This window comes from Sphaerodactylus townsendi, linkage group LG02, assembly GCF_021028975.2.
Source record: "Sphaerodactylus townsendi isolate TG3544 linkage group LG02, MPM_Stown_v2.3, whole genome shotgun sequence".
Lineage (NCBI taxonomy): Eukaryota > Metazoa > Chordata > Lepidosauria > Squamata > Sphaerodactylidae > Sphaerodactylus > Sphaerodactylus townsendi.
Genome location: NC_059426.1, coordinates 79298802 through 79316240, shown reverse-complemented (window position 1 = coordinate 79316240; position 17439 = coordinate 79298802). Strand labels below are relative to the sequence as shown.

General features: G+C 40.5%; 1 protein-coding gene across 1 annotated transcript in view; it reads right to left on the bottom strand.

Moving 5' to 3' along the window:
* Positions 1–17439, bottom strand: part of LOC125426312 (mucin-5B-like) — a 94133-nt gene that overhangs the window by 19583 nt on the left and 57111 nt on the right. The window contains exons 24-33 of the mRNA XM_048484570.1: positions 16151–16307; positions 14521–14649; positions 11500–11584; positions 10886–10923; positions 9258–9353; positions 8054–8313; positions 6525–6702; positions 3529–3779; positions 2333–2516; positions 179–386 (exon numbers count right to left, since the gene is read on the bottom strand). Coding sequence (XP_048340527.1) covers positions 179–386; positions 2333–2516; positions 3529–3779; positions 6525–6702; positions 8054–8313; positions 9258–9353; positions 10886–10923; positions 11500–11584; positions 14521–14649; positions 16151–16307 — 1586 coding nt within the window. The remainder of the gene's footprint in view (positions 1–178; positions 387–2332; positions 2517–3528; positions 3780–6524; positions 6703–8053; positions 8314–9257; positions 9354–10885; positions 10924–11499; positions 11585–14520; positions 14650–16150; positions 16308–17439) is intronic.

Sequence of the window (17439 nt, the reverse complement as noted above, 5' to 3'; positions counted from 1 at the left end):
CTCAGATTCTTACCTATTGAACTGTTGTAGCTTAGATAGTAACAATGTCAGGCTTATGTGCCATCTATTTAACTTGTTATTGATCTATTTAACTTTGTGTGTATAATTTACATCACGCATATTTACACCAGAAAATGTCTGTGTTTGAAACATGCTTTTCTAAAAAAATATACCTTACCAGATAAGTTTACAAATAGAAGGAACTACACAGGTAGCCATGCTGGATGACTGCATTTTATGGTGAGAAGATGCTGGATGTTGACCTGAATCGCAGTGTCTAGTAGCAAGGTCCATCACTTTCCAATTCAGTGCCATCTCTGTGAAGGAATCTGCCATTTTGCCATTCCTTTTCATTGCATCATCTGTCTTCTTGTTGGTGCATGTACCTGACAAAGGTGAGAGGTTGGCTTCGGGCAAAGGCTAAGACATTATAACCACTTTAAAATTTAGAATACAAAGTGGAAATTTCTTAGCCTGCTTCTCCATTTCTAAGCTCCGATCCAGTGACAGTCTTCATTTTAAGTTGTAAATAGTTGGATCCTTCCTCAATCCCTATGTCCTCCCATGCTAGGGTTGCCAAAGCCAATGGAAAACTCCTGGAGATTTGGGGATTTAAGGGGAATTTGGGGTCTGTTGCCTGAAGGTGAGCAACCCTTTCCCCTTCCCCCTGTTGTCCCTCCGTGTCCCCAGTTAAAATGTAATATTTGGCCAGATATGTTTGTAAAATTCAGGGTTCTCCTTTGTCTCCCTTATGGAGCAGAAGTGGCGTAGGAGGTTAAGAGCTCGTGTATCTAATCTGGAGAAACTGGGTTTGATTCCCAGCTCTGCCGCCTGAGCTGTGGAGGTTTATCTGGGGAATTCAGATTAGCCTGTACACTCCCACACATGCCAGCTGGGTGATCTTGGGCTAGTCACAGCTCTTCTGAGCTCTCTCAGCCCCACCCACCTCACAGGGTGTTTGTTGTGAGGGGGGAAGGGCAAGGAGATTGTAAGCCCCTTTGAATCTCTTGCAGGAGAGAAAGGGGGGATATAAATCCAAACTCTTCAAACTCTTATGTGAGCTTTTGGGGCAGGGATTCATTTGCTATTTTTTACAGAAGCAATTCCTATACCATTATATATCTACTAGATAGTACAAACTTATAATACTTTAATGATTAATGAAAATAATGGGAGGAAGTCAGTGGTGGGATCCAAAAATTTTAGTAACAGGTTCCCATGGTGGTGGGATTCAAACTGTGGCGTAGCGCCAATGGGGCTGGGCTGGGCATGACGGGGGCATGGCCAGGCTTTCTGGGGGCGGGGCATTCCTGGGCGGGGCTGTGGCAAGGACGCAGCCACTGCGCCGGTCCTTGGGCGGGAAATGAATGCACACAGGCGCAGGCTGCCACGCACACCGGTGCACCTCCTGCTAGACTGCTTCAAGTTCTGCTCGCTACTGCTCAGAGAAGGGGTGTAACAAAGGCAAAAATCATGTGGCAAAATCACCAATTAGTAACCCCCTCTCAGCATACACAAATAATTAGTAACCTACTCTCGGGAACCTGTGAGAACCTGCTGGATCCCACCTCTGGAGGAAGTTTTTTTCCTATGGAAAGCTTACAAAATTAAGGGGAGAAGTATGTGTGTCATCCCAAACTTCTTGAAGGAAGGACAAAATACCAGTATACAAAATGAGTAAATAAATTGTAATATTCAGAGGGCAATATGAACGTCAACAGCAACAAAGACATACTGGTATACGTTTCAGTTTAAAATATAAGGAACTTCCTTCTGCTTTCCCCAAGGGGAAAAATGGCCTATAAATTGAAATGAATAAATAAATGACCACTACTGTCTTACCAGGAGCAAACTGAGGCCTAGGCTTCTGTTGCTGGCAACATGGTGATGTAATTTCTGGTGAATCATACGATGTCATCATATTGACAGTGGATACATGCATGCTCTGGTGTTTCAGCAAAACTCCATAATAAAAACAGCTTCTATCATAGGATTTTTGCCCAGAGTGTCCCCACAGTGCCAGTGACATGATGACACCCCCTTCTGATGTGCACTGGAAGCGGCATTGTCATATTGTCAGAGTCAGAGGCCTAGGCCTCAGTTTGCTGCCGGTAAGTTCTTCTGTCCCCAATCCAGCATTAAAATCAGTCCAACATAACAACATAGACCACACACTGAGATGACTGACAACTAACATAATGTTTTAACAGAACTCACACACTCTCAACTCCAGAGCTCTAAATACAAAGTAATATCCAAGTAAGATAATTTCAATTTTAAAAGACATGATTATTTTGACATATCCATTATTATACTTTAATACAACACTTACCACATTGCCCTTCAATGTTGTTATAAAAAGTGCTGAAAGGAAGGCTTATATAAAAAGCAAGGTGAGTATAGGAGACCAAAAGTCCAATTTCAGGTATTTTAATCACAACGTATTGACCAAAAGTGTAGACATCAATACCTTCCTGAGAATAACTTGGAACAATTTCTTTATTGTTGAAAAGAACCTTTAAAATATGGAAGAATTAGAATAACCCAATGGGATCCTTGAAATAGCCTCATAAATTGGAGCCACAGTGATAAAAATACGGAACTATTCTAACTGTCTTGTATTGTTTACCCCTTTTGGGGTAAACTCAGAAGATAAAAGAGCATACAAAGCTTTAAAAATGCAAACATTCATAAAATGGAGGCAAGAGGAGGGGCAGATCTGCCACCTGCATCTGCTAGGCGAGGACTCCCCCATTTGGTAAAAAGAGGAAAGCACAATCTGTAAAGAAATTAAAGCAAACAAGGAAAAGGTGTCCGCAGATGGACAAAGGACTGTAGGAGGTAGCTGAATCACTCATCAACAATGGTGACAGTCACTGTTCAATAAGTACCAGCAGCTGTTGCCTAATCACATGCTATGATAAAATCATGATCACTGTAAATGCACTAGCTGGGAAAAAAGGAATCTAATATTTTTTGCCCAGGCACCCAGCCCTCTGTATTATTGGACATCCATGGATAAGGTCTTTCAATTTCCCCCTAAATCTCTCTCTCCTTGGGGTACTAAATAAGCTATTGAACTAGATGGAGGAGGTAGAGGAGTTGTCACTTATTGAACATTATGTATTCAATTTTATTTTATTTATTTATTTTGTTGGATTTATATCCTGCCCTATCCCTAAAGGCTCTGGGTGGGTCACAACGTATTAAAAAACCCAGCAGTTTTGTCACAACTTTATCCTGAAATTTCTCTTCCTACTCAAATTCTGAGTAGAAGGGCATTTCTAGTCATGCAAGCGTAGAGGGAGAGATTTTTGTTGATTTCGTCCTTCACAGTACAGCCTCCAAAAGTCACACCACCCACATTTCTTGAGATCACCATACTCCCTCAGGAGCCACTTCTTTTTGCAATTAAGGGCTGTAGCAAAAACAGGAAACAGGAAATGTCTACCCTGTGAGGTATGCTGTGCTCTCAAGTTTTGATTTGTGTTTTTCTTTGGATACTTAGGAAGCTAATAAATGTCTTACCAGGTTGCCTTCTTTTCCAGCCTCTGCTCCTCGTGTCAAAACAATCGTAGAGTGGTTGTAATGTATGAAAAGGCTCATGGAGTGAACAGCTCTATCTATGGCAGCAATATAGTAATTATCCATTTGGATCCAGAAGTTCTGAAAACCAGGTCTGATTGGTTTCATCAGCAGATAGGTGCAATTCCCACGGAAATTATAATAGGACCCATCAAATGTTATATAGTGTTGATTTCCCCATCCACTGCAAGTACCTGGAAAGCACAAATTAACTTATCAAAGTCAGAACAAGGGAGTCATTGGGTTGGACTGAAAGTCTATCACATCCTCCAACAAATACAACTTCCAACAACAAGGTGGGACCTTCAGTATACAATCCCTTCATAGATCAGCCCACATAATTCAGGTGACAGTATGACACAAACAACAGCGACAACTGCACTGCAACAGGGCTTTGTGGAAAACAAGGTAATGCACCAGTGGACTTACTGAAGGCATCATAAATGTATCAGTATCAACACATTACCTTTTTCTGCATCATCATAGTATAAGCATAAGCATTTTATTGTCATTGTGCACGCACAACAAAATTTTTGTGATTACCCACCCACAACTAGTCTGCAATCCACACACAGAGCTCTTTACCAATGTACAGAACTTTATTTGCCTAACTGCCTAGAAGAGATACGTATTTATCACTGGCAAGCAGGCAAGTATTATCTGCAAAACTATCATGGTGGTATCTTAATAATTATTTAGCATATTTCAATTTATCAAAGGGCTTCACATTGAGCATTGACCTGAAAGAGCCCTGTAAGATAAGCCAGTATTACTATTTCAGTTAAGAATTAGCAGGTTTCCCCAGTTTGTGTCCTACACTGAGCTCTGTAACAGACTTCCCTCTGTTGTACACCTCTGAAGATGTCAGCCACAGATGCAGGCAAAACGTTAGGAACAAGATCCACCAGACTACGGCCACACAGCCCAGAAAACCCATGACAACCAGTACACTGAGCTGCTTCTGTAGTCTTGTTTAATTAGGAAAATTTCTAAAACTAATTCTGCCAGCAAAGGATACATAAAGGTTTCAGTTAGTAATAGATGGATTCCCCCTTTCCAAATGTGAAAATTAGGCTCAGCCAACCAAGCTATTTTTTTTAAAAAAAGGAAAATAGCATAACAGAGGTAGTGAAAAGACACAAATGAAATTATAGAAATTAATGTTCAGTTTATAAGTTCATTTCTCTGGCAAGATTTATATGTTCCGTTCTCTGTACAAAATCCTGAAATTAAAAAAAAAGAATAAAAAAGATTTCCACTTCATCAGTTGTACCTTAGAACAAATAAGTTAGGTAATCGGAAATCCCAAACTGAAGGGAGAAATTTGAAAGCATCTCTAATCCAGATATTATAGGTGGCTGAAGTGAGGCTGCAAGTGAGTGACCCAAATAACTTCCAGTTTGAATTAGAATTGTTGAATCTTAGCTATCCACAACACCAGCTGTTCCATGGAGTTTAGTTATAAATTAATTAACTTCCTTCGCCTTCTGCCATTATTAAACTGCGGCTGACATTTCGTTGGCATTGCTCAGTAATACAGATGCAATTTTAGGCAAAAGCATTGTTTGATGAAGCTGAAATCTCTTAGAACAGCTGTGAGTTTTAGATATTTTTTATCACACACCTACTAATATACTCTATGTAATCACTACTTATATAATCACCCCCAGTTCCAAATATTATTAGCACTCAACCCTATACTCTCTTTTGAATCAATGGATTGATGTTGGGTTTTTTTTAATTAAGCTTTGTTATATGTGTTTTAATAGTAGGTTGTTAGCTGCCCCAAGCCTTGAAGGGGAGGGGCAGCCTCTTAAGTCCAATGAATTGAATTGATGTTTTGTGTTGTTTTTTGTTATTGTTGTGGGCAGGTGGAGCCTTGACGTTTTTATCTCTGCACTTTCATACCACACAACTTTGTATTCATGCATTTCATCGTGGTTTGCAACCCACATAATTAAACCTCTTTAAAACATTCTTCTTTAATTATTGTTTTTGATATTCCACTTATCATCAGTAATGTGTTTTTTGCTCCACCAAAATGATGTTTGTGTTTATTCCTGAATAATATTTCCTTGGGCTTGTCTAAATGTTACTTTGGTCTATGTTACTTTGCACATTAGTATTTCAATGTTACTTTGCACATTAGTATTTCAGTGCTTAAAACTGTACCACCAAAGTGGCATGTGAGTCAAAACCACCAACTGTAGCAAATTTTGAAAATAGGGGATTAGCTAAGGCTACTGAACTCCTAAACATTACACATTACAGAAGTAGTACATTGTCCTACATTGTCTATTATACAGTAAAAACTTTGTTACCCAGTACTTAGATATCCAGAACACTGAGTTAACTGGGATCAGGGGAGCAAGGTCTTTCCCTCAGCCCTCAAACTCCCGTGCCTTTGGCCATTCCTACCTCTCCAGATGCTCTGAGCTGTTGCTATGCTTCTAACAGAGGGTGCTTTCAGCTGAGAACATCTCAGGTGACTCTTTCCCCCTCAGCCTGTCTTGAGCCACAAGAAGCCAACTCTGCCCGATGGCTCCCAAGTAGCTGACCCACTTGTCTCCCTGCTTGACTGTAAGATGGCCCAGTACTTTGCGGGGGGGGGGGCGGGGGGGGCGGGAGAGAAATAATGCCACCAGGTATGTTGCCAAAGTGCTCCCACAGTGGGGTAGGATTTGGACTCTGCAATTTTTTTCTGTGTCCCCCTACACAGGGCATGGCAATAATCTTGAGTATATAGAATATAGTATATTGATTACATAGTATATTTATTATATTGATTAACCAGCAAATCCCATTCATTGTTACTGCCAGATAACAACACTTTTATTGTACACTGAATTAGACCACTACACCAGAAGTGATATTGCGCATCATTTTAGCTTGATATAAGTGCACTGTGAAATGCAGGTCCTTATTTGAATATCACTTACACTGGCACTCAAAAACCTCACAACAACCCGATGCTTCATGGTTTTTTATTGATGGCAATCCATTGATGCAGTGTTCTGACTTTTGAGGTGGACAGTGCACATCAGATATTTTAATGTGATTTCCATTTCCTAAGCAAGTGGCAACTTGACAGCTTCCAAATTTCCATGACTCCTGAAACTGTTGATATGTAAAAACAGCAACAACAATGGAATTAGTGTACATTGCTATGCCTTATTATTTTGATGATGTATTTAAAATGGGTATACCTTGTCCTTCCATTATTCAACATAATACAACAAGGACAATTTACATCTAGTGTATAGTAACATATATACGTAAATAATCATAAGCAGAAATGCAATAAAAAGTCTGTGCTATCTGCTTGCACTGAGTCAAACTTATTGTTCTCCCCACTTGCATTTCTGATAGAGCAAGTTGTTGAGAAACCAGTTTCTGGGCACTAGAATACGTAGCCATGAATATGCTAGGTGTTGTACAAAGTGGAATTACGGAACATAATTGTGAGAAGGTTTATAAACAACCAAAGTTAGATTTTTTAAATTGCAAATGTTCAACAGAGGGTCTTTCAAAAGGTTGCAATTTTTGCTTTAGGGCCGGCCAAATGTGATCAAACTTGATCAACCGTCATATGCTTTTCAGTTATTTGCACTGAGTACCTCTTCTATGAAGTTTCACTTTGTGTGGATTGTATTTTTTTTAACAGCAGCACTCTTGTATTGTGTTTTCAATGGGGGCATTGTCTTGTAAGTTTGTTATGGCCTGTGGCAGCAACATTTATTTATTTATATCTTTTTTTTAGTCCAGACAAGGGGCACACAAACTTATACACATTTTCAAAATTTGTCCAGGGTCAGGGCTGCCTCCCAGCATCCAGCAGCCTGTTTTACCCCCTCCTTGTTACAAATGCCTACCCAGGGACCCTGGAGCACCCCACAACTGACAGCTCCACCCCTAGATTTACTACAAGGAGTAGGGACCTCCAGGAAGCCAGCAGTAAGAAGAAACAGCAGAGAAATGAAAGGGGAGCCTAAGAAACAAGAGCAAGCCTCTGAAGTTCCAGGGAATGGGATGGAGGCACACAGCCTGAGACAAGCTGCAATCAGCAGCCTTAGAGAGTGCAGCGGGGTCAACTGTCACAGGTTCAGCCAGGCTGCAATCAAGGAGGAAGGGCAGGAAGGCTGAAGAGCCAGTCTCATGGCAGCAAGGCAAGACAGACAGCTCACCAGCCACTAGCAGGCTGGACCATGGGGCTACCAGGAGGGAGGGAATCTCCTGAAAGGGATAAAGGAGAGGCAGGGCAAGAGGGAGGATGCTGGTGTAGTATAGGAGCTCAAGCTTGCAGGAGTGCTGTTAACTACCTGACAGAAGTAAAGAGCTTATGAACAGAAGCCAGAGTCGTGTTCCAGAAGGGTAGCCAAGGAGGCCTACCCTGCAGGGGTGGCCAGCAAAAGGGCACTCACAATATTGTTCCATTGTACTTATACATTCAGTAATGTTATTTGCTCACCTTTCTAGGAGGGTTGAGATTTGTGCAACCGCTCACAGAAGTAAGTGTGGAATCAGATGTTATTATTGCATAGGGAGGAGGATTACTCTGACAGTTCCAAAAATTTCCCTTACAAGGGCTGCTGGAGGTCATGAAAGGTTTGCTAGTGGTGATGGTGGTAAAGGAACATTCTCCATAGCTGAATTCAATTTGGCATGACATATTACAAAAGGCATAAATACACCAATCTGAAGTATCCATTGTCACAAACTCACTACTGCCTAAAAATCCAGAAAAATAGTTAGTAAACACATACATGAGTCTTGCATGTTATCCAACTTTTAAGAAGCTATTTACCCATGCCATCTATAAATAGAAACAGCTAGATTTTGTCCCTGGGCTCAATATACACACACAAGTTGAGAGAGATACAATTTGTTCAACAAGCAAATAGTCTAATACATGCATTTTTGGTGCAATTTATAAGTATGCATCTAAATATTTTTCTGAAATACTAACCAGGGACCACTGTACCTATAAATGCATAGATATACAAATTCAGAGGTACAAAACTGTTTTCAGTCTGGAGGCACCTTTGGGATTCTGACAATGTTGGGTGGACAGTTAAAACGGCTGCCACAGCTTACATTTAGTCAGAGAGTGAAAATCCTTGGTTGTGGTAGCAGCTGCTGCAAAAGCAACATTTACAAAAAAATCTGTACATCCGATCGAATCTACAACAACCAATCAGCACTCTCTCTCACTTTCTAAATCACTTGACAGGCACTTGGAAAGGTTTTGGGGGGTGCCATGGCACCCACAGACATCACACTGGGAACCCCTACACTAATGAGTGATGATTATTTTTTAAAAATCAATTAAGTGTAGCTGCAATTTGGAATTGTTATTTAATAAATAGTATCTATAGAGAATATGGCTTAGGTCCAGACTAACATTTCCTGATGGCCCACAGAATACAACGATCCCACTTCTTTCCTTCCAAAGCAACACAAAATATGAACCCAAGTCCTGTTTCTGGGGGTCTCTTCCCCAGAAATAGAATTTGGAGATATTTGGGGGTGTTATGGGGGTTGGGGAATGATGGGGGAATGATGGGGAAATCCCACTCCATAGGTGAAAGACCTTATACCCATGGGAAAGTTTACTCTGGATCTAATCCATTATGCATCATTTAAGAAATAAATTTCAAATGTAACTTTCTTACCACTAGTTATCAGCTTTCCATTTACACTACAGTAGCAAGGGGCAACTGTAATTTTTGTTGTTGCTGGTAAGGTTGTGGGAAGCACTGCTTTATTTCCTAAAAGAATTAGAAACAGAATTAGAAACTATCCAGTTTAAACCTCAGTGTAATAAATAGAGAAGCAGCAGCTCCTAGCAGAATGAACCTACATCATAACTCTTCCTTAAGCATATGCCGTGGCCAAGAATTCAAGTCATGCAATACTTACCTGGATGCTCCACAAAGGGATTATTTGTTTTTCACATGGAAGCCCAATTAAATGGCAAAAGAGACTGTGTTGGATCCTATGGATTCATTCCACTAGCTGTGGTGCCTTCCTCCAGACTTCCCCGCCACAGAAGGCTTGTCTGGGTGAAGGCTCCATGACTGGTGGAAAGTGCTTATGAAATAGATTGGTGGGGTCCAATCATTCTATATAGAGCTAATGTATCTCTATAACTAGAGTCACATTCCCTCCCCACATTGTGCATTACAAACACCACTGAGCATTCTGTGGTGGCCTAAAACTAACACATCTATTTATCTGTCTAGTACACATTTATCTCACCCTTCCTCCTAGGAGGACAGAATGACACGTATGGTATTCCTTCTTCATTCTATCTCATATCTCTGTAGGTAGGTTAAGGGGAGGAACAGTGGCTGTCCCGGGCAAATAGGGTGAGGTGATGAACAGAAGATGATGACCAACAGAACATAACTGGTGGATAACTGGGCACTTCCATTCACACAAGAAAATTTCATCTACTTCCCTCTCCTTGCTGTAGCCACCTGTTCCTATGCTGATAAGGGTCTCCTGACTCTCAGCGTAAGTTTTTTGGTAAAACAGAATGCTGCTAAAAGAGGAATGAAGGAAAGACCTTTCACTTCATGTTAGTAGGTTCAAACCTCTAACTTTCTTGCGCAGCCTATCAAATTGACTCTCAGCTGTTCACATACCAAAACCATAATTGATACAATAATGAATGTCCATTTTCATTGTGTGTTATACCTAATTCTATTTGTTTACCCAGACACATGAGGTTTTTAAAATTGGAGGTGGAAGCTAAAATCATGTGCAGTCTTATTTGGTTTCTAAAGTGGCCAGTTGCAATGAACAAGGAGGTTGAGGGCTGCATGGCTTGCACCAACCAGCCAATGGTTTGCCCTAAGGGCATCATGTGGTTGCCTTGGCTCCCTGTCCACTCCTCTACTCTCCCTCCTAGACAGCAACCAGCAGCTACCAGGTGAGTCCTCGTCTTATTTTCTGAACTGTAGGAACACTTTTTGATCCATGGATGTAAGCAAAGTATGTCACCATTTTCGTCAGCCTCAGACATTTTGGTGCAGTCACTGAAATGGTAATGGGTCACAGTTGAGTTAGGGGTTTGGGGACTATGATGACTTTTTCTGCTTTTTTCATCAAGCGAAATTCAGTGTTCTGTGAAGGACATCTTTGATAATTGAAAAGAAGCAACTTGACTGTGGAAGTTTAATTGAATCTATGGAGAGGCAAAACTTCAACAGAAGTCTCCAAGCTCTCAGATTCTAAATATCCTATGTTTTATATATTACAATAATAATGAATAAGGAGCTGCCACTGTAAATCTTACCAGTGGAATCTTTCAAGGACAGTTTTTCCTCTGGCTCACTGGGGGGAAATAAAACACAAAATACCATTGATAATTCAGTGTCTACATTTTAAATGCAATAAAAATAATCTTCCTCTAACACCCCTCCTCCACCCCTTGGAAGAATCTGGTGGAAACCTCACCTTTGCAGACTAATAAAGTCCAAGTATGCTCATGACACAATAATCTATACTAGGAGTCCCCAACCTTAATGAATCTGTGGGCACTTTTACCAATTTGAGAACATTGAGTGGGCACCAGCATCTAATGGTTGTCGGGGGGCGGGGGGGGGGGTACAGCCAAACATCAAATGGCTGCCAAGGTGGCTGGGTCCTATGATCAAATATTGGGAACCTAAGCTAACCTTGGAAAAATATATTTTTATATGATTGCTCTCTGCAGACAGATAGGGGATCAATCCTGGACACTTCTGAAGGACCTTTCAAAGAGATGGATGAAAGCCAGGATTAACTTTAATCTGGGGATAATATGTTTTGGGAAAGAAGAAAATAGACACCAAAAAAAATATTGATGGGCATAGTCCCCATGCACAGCACACTTGGGATCATGGATCTATACCAAGAGAAGTCACTTACCACAAAGTGCATTTGGATGCTGAGACACATTCTCTCTTTTCTTCATCATAATATGGTTTATCACCACCGCACTGTGGATAGCAGCCTATTTTGGAAACAAGCAAAGAATAATTCTCCTTTACATCTAGTGGACACAAATTTCTAACAGTACAGCTTTCTCTTGATGAAATATGAAGTGACTTATAATAAAGATAAGAAGACAGACACTTCTTGCTAGATCCTTCCATTCTGTACTGAATGTTGCTTCTACCAACCATAATAGGTAATAATTACATATAATTGGATTTTAAACTTTGGAAGACCTTCTAAGACTCTATGTTGCAATCCACTAATTTAAACTTTATGGAATCTATATAAAATAATAGGGATACACATAAGAATGAGTTAAAAGAGAATTTGTCCTGGAATGGTTATTTATAGCCTATCTTTCTCACTGAGACCCAGGGTGGATTACAACATATAGAAAAACATTCAGCTCAGTCAAATTAATTCAATTCAAGTTGTACTAATTCAATTCAAGTCAGATTAGCTGAATATTCTTTCAAAGAAATATGAAAGTAGTTAATTTTCCATTCCTATGCATGTACTTAAGAAAAAGCCTCACTGAATTCAATTGGATTTCCTTCTGAATAATCATGGTATCAGACTGCACGGCCCATAAAATTATACTGACAGCATGGATGCTATGCATTCCATTCTGTTTCTGCCTGTGTGCCCAGCATGAACTTTGTTACGGCCTTAACAGGAGTAAGGGTTTTATTAAAGGGATTCTCCACCAGCTGCTAAAAAGTGTAACAGCACACATATAGTTTTTACAAGTAGATCAATGGGGAATGAACACTCACGTTGGCAGCGAGAGGGGCCGAGAGGAGATCTTTTAGACTGTATCTACGGGGAAGGAATTCTAGCAATGGATATTCCACAGAGAAGCAAGAGTCCAAATTGAATTTAAATGCTTTATATAAATTTGTTTAAAAATACACACACCCAGTAAGACACAAGGGCACATACATTCAAGTTCCTAAGATATAGAAAGGTGTTAAAAATATAGATTGGAGATAGAAATGGAGGGGGGGTTTCAGGGAAATACTTTACCTAACGATTCTTAGGAGGGTAGAAGTAGAAGGCAGGGATTCCATGCCAGCACAGGAACCCAATGGAGGACGAATTCATGTCTCAACAGAGACAGGAACATGTGGCAAATGAGCAATATGTTGCAGGTAAACTGAACTTTTATAAGGTGGGTTGTTCCTTGATGGGAAAGGAACCAATCACACTACGTTTCACATCTGTGCTGGGTCTGGGGGTGCTGAGGTCATTAGTCAGCTGGTCTACTGCTAAACCCGGGACAATGGGAGTCAATTGGTCCTAGATTATATCAGGAAGCACAGACTGGCTTTAGGCAAAGTAACTCTTACAGTCTCTGCCTTCAGATTTGAATGAGGCTTGATTGATTCAGGATGAGGTAAGTGGTTTTAGGACAGTCATGACAAAAGGGAGGGAAATGCAGAGAAGCAACCCTTTGTTGCTTACTTGGCTTCCAGAAGAGATAGGGAAATGCAGAATCTGATGCTGAGGTGGCTTTCCATATTCTTTGTTAACAGTATCTTTGCAAGGTGAGGTAATCAAGCATTCTAGTTACTCAAATGAGACCTCCAGGTTTATGCTGGGGTAACTCATTATCTTAGCTTTTGTTAAAGTAGTTTTGACCTTTTGGCTGTGGTCAGGTGATCATGCGGCTACCTACACCCATAGGAGTGCTTTTGGCAACTGGCTTTTGCCAATATGATTTTTAAAGGAAAATATACTGCTGTGAGAAATATATATATTTTATAGGATTGGTCAGAGGGCTTACAACTTTCAGCACAAATGTTATCCTTCTGTTGCAAGAGGATTTTCTGCTGATGGAAGCATACAACTTGCATTGGAAGAATGCATTGAGTGTGTGGGTGCCAGAAAAATAGAATGTGAAACAACCAATCTAATAATTAAAGCTTCTATTTATTTTTATGTATCTGTTGCTGTAAAAGTGATCCTCTTAATTCTATTGTGAAGCTGAGCTCAGGCTATTTCACACATAATATTCTCTGACACAAAGATTAATCACTAAAGTGGAAAATGTATGAACTGTAGAACAAATATTTTTCTACCCTTATTAGAGTATAAATTATCTAGTACATTTTGGGATGAAAATATAAAGACTGGGTTATATAAATATAATCCTGAGTAAACATATTTTTTTACTTCAGCTTCTGGAAACCCAGGGGTTATTTTGTTGAAAATAAAGATCCACATTGGCACTTAAGCTCATGGCTGTCATAGTGATGGTGAAAAGAGAAAGAGAGAGACAAGGGGGAGAATTCTGAGATTACAAAGACTGAGGCTTGGTTTCAATATATACTAACAGATAAGATGACATTACGTGTACAATTTCTCATGTGCCCAATTTCTCCACAAGACAAGAATTTCATCTGCTTTGTGCATAACTAACCTACCAGATATCCACAATCCAGGTGGCTGTTGACCAGGCATACAGATATTATACAGACAAGAGGATATTTTAAGAAAGATACTGAGCATGAACACCACCACTCAGGAAAGGTCTTCTTGCCCTCCAACAGCTTGTAACACAATTTGCATTATGCTCTATTTAGAAATGGTCTATATTTCAGATCACATGTCTAACATGGGATCAGGCTTCAAACACACCTATAATGTTGGCAGATGAGCAAGTTCTGTAGTTAGAGTGATTATTGTGTAGAATTATGGAAGACTATTATAAAGTAGAAAAAGGGAAAGTGAGACTATTGGGGCTTTGAATTACAACACATACTGTTCGAATCCACTGCTTTTTAATAATTTGCACAGTCAATTTAACCTTCAAGGCAACTGACCTTTGCCAGATTTTCTGTGTGGAAATAAAAAGGTCTGCTTGCATTTGTCAAATCATAGCAGAAACACGTATTTCATTTTAGACTGTTTTATATGATATGCATGTGCAAGCTCTTCAATAAGACTTACCTTCCAAACTATACGGTAGATTGCCACACCTTCCTGCACAATTTCTGCAAGTCCTTAAACAAGCATCTCCACAGGGTTTATAATGCCACTCCTTTTTGTTGGGTGAGTTAAAGTAGTCACAGAATACAGCTGCATTATCAGACATAACAGACATAATTGGTAAAGTCTGAGTTCTCACTAGGGTCACTGTTGGCGGGGGACCCCCTGTTCTGGTGCCCTGCCACTTAGTGCTGTTCAGCCAGTCAGTGGGAGAATGTAGGGCAGCAAACTTACTCTGAGTCTTCTGGCATCAAAAAAGGATGACATCATTTCCAACGTGCACCATAAACAAACGTGCACCATAAACAACGTGCACCATAAACATCATTGCAGCGCTGATGATTGCAAGGACAGTTTGGTATTTGAGCAAAAAACTGCTTCTACTATAGTTCTGCCCGAATAGCAGAGCATCTCTGTGGTTGCCAGCGACATGATGATGCCAGTTCCACTGCATGTTGTGAATAACATCATTATGTTTTAGATACCAGAGGCCCTAAATTACCCACCACCCCCGTCAGTTGCCAGGAGGTACCTTGCAACACTGGTTCTCACTTGGATCCTTCTTCCCTACCTCTTGCTGGCTTGCCCTTGTTTACGCATATACCACAGCATCTCAGCCATTAATTTCAGGAGGACCATGCACACTGCCCTTATATTTACTGATTTAATTAAATTATGCCCCCTGTCTAGAAACTTATCTGAAGTGGATTACAAAATAAAAATAATAAAAACAAAACTTTAAGAGATATTAGTTAAAATCCAGCATTAAAAAGCCAGCCAACCATTTAAAAACAGACCATAGACCACTGACAGCTTAAAATAACAGTTTCCAGACTAAAGTAGTGTAAAAAAAAAATCAATTCCTTAGTTCAAAGCCTGGGTGAACGGCAATGTTTCAGCCTGGTGCCTAAAAGAAAGCAGGGTAAACACCAGGCAAGCCTGATGGGAAAAAGCAAGGTGCCACTATCTCTTGTCATCATCAATCTCATCTCTGAAGGCAGGGACACAAAGAGTTGGTTTTGTGAGGCAGATCTTAAGAAGAAGAAGCGTCTGGATTTATAACCCCCTTTCTCTCCTGTAAGAAGACTCAAAGGGACTTACAAATTCCTATTTCCATAACCGAAACATTGGCTCATTCCGCACATGCAGAATAATGCACTTTCAAACTGCTTTCAGTGCTCTTTGAAGCTGTGCGGAATGGCAAAATCCACTTGCAAACAGTTGTGAAAGTGGTTTGAAAACGCATTATTTTGCGTGTGCGGAAGGGGCCATTGTGAGGTAGGTATGGCTGAGAGAAACCTGAGAGAACTGTGACTAACCCAAGGTCACTCAACAGGAATGTAGGAGTGGGGAAACAAATTTGTTTCACCAGATAAAACTCTGCTGCTAATGCAGAGGAGTGGGGAATCAAACCTGGTTCTCCAGATTAGAGTCCACCTGCTCTTAACCATTACACCATGCTGGTTTAAGGGGAAAAGTGGATAATACAGGAGGAAGTAGTCTTTCAAGAGTCGAACCCAGAAGCTTTAAATGCTCTGCTTTTATGTGTTCAGTCATCCTCTGAACATAAATTTCTTTTGTGAATACTTACGACAAGCTGTTGGAGTTCGCCAGTCGATGCAGACACCAGCAGTTCTGCAGCTCCAAGAATATGCAGCTACTGCTGTACAAAAGCACTCAGAGTCTCCCCCACTGTCACAACCACAGAAATCAGTCACACAGGCCTCATAATAGGATGTAGGGTTGACCTAACAAAACCAAAAATTGTGACACTGAAGATTTTCCCAGTGCTATATTGAATCTGCTTTTTATCAATTTATTTTTTTACGACACTTTTAAAAGCAAGAGCTCCAATACACCTTAAATATAAAGTACTTTACCTCTTCCCAAGTCTGGAAGAAAATTATATTTTGTTTCTGAATCTGGTTACCTGTCTAATAACTAGGGCCATAACCTGACACTAAAGTTTAACAAGATTTAATTGGCTTCTAATCACCCATGTTTGTCCAGCTGTGGAGCTTGATCACCCTCTGAAATGTCCTCCATTCTTGCTTATTTAGATTAGATTATTTGATGTATTTTAGATATATTTTAGATCATTTACTGCCCAAATGCTTGAAAATCTGCTCAGGGATTCAGACTTTCCCTCAGACCTCCACAGATATAGAGCTTCAGATCTCTCTCTCTCTCTTTTGGTGCCTGATAGAACGTAAGAACATAAGAACAAGCCAGCTGGATCAGACCAAGTCCATCTAGTCCAGCTCTCTGCTACTCGCAGTGGCCCACCAGGTGCCTTGGGGAGCTCACATGTAGGATGTGAACGCAATGGCCTTCTGCGGCTGTTGCTCCCGATTACCTGGTCTGTTGAGGCATTTGCAATCTCAGATCAAGGAGGATCAAGATTGGTAGCCATAAATCGACTTCTCCTCCATAAATCTGTCCAAGCCCCCTTTAAAGCTATCCAGGTTAGTGGCCATCACCACCTCCTGTGGCAGCATATTCCAAACACCAATCACACGTTGCGTGAAGAAGTGTTTCCTTTTATTAGTTCTAATTCTTCCCCCCAGCATTTTCAATGTACGCCCCCTGGTTCTAGCATTGTGAGAAAGAGAGAAAAATTTCTCTCTGTCAACATTTTCTACCACATGCATAATTTTGTAGACTTCAATCATATCCACCCTCAGCCGCCTCCTCTCCAAACTAAAGAGTCCCAAACACTGCAGCCTCTCCTCATAGGGAAGGTGCTCCAGTCCCTCAATCATCCTTGTTGCCCTTCTCTGCACTTTTTCTATCTCCTCAATATCCTTTTTGAGATGGGGCGACCAGAACTGGACACAGTACTCCAAGTGCGGTCGCACCACTGCTTTATATAAAGACATG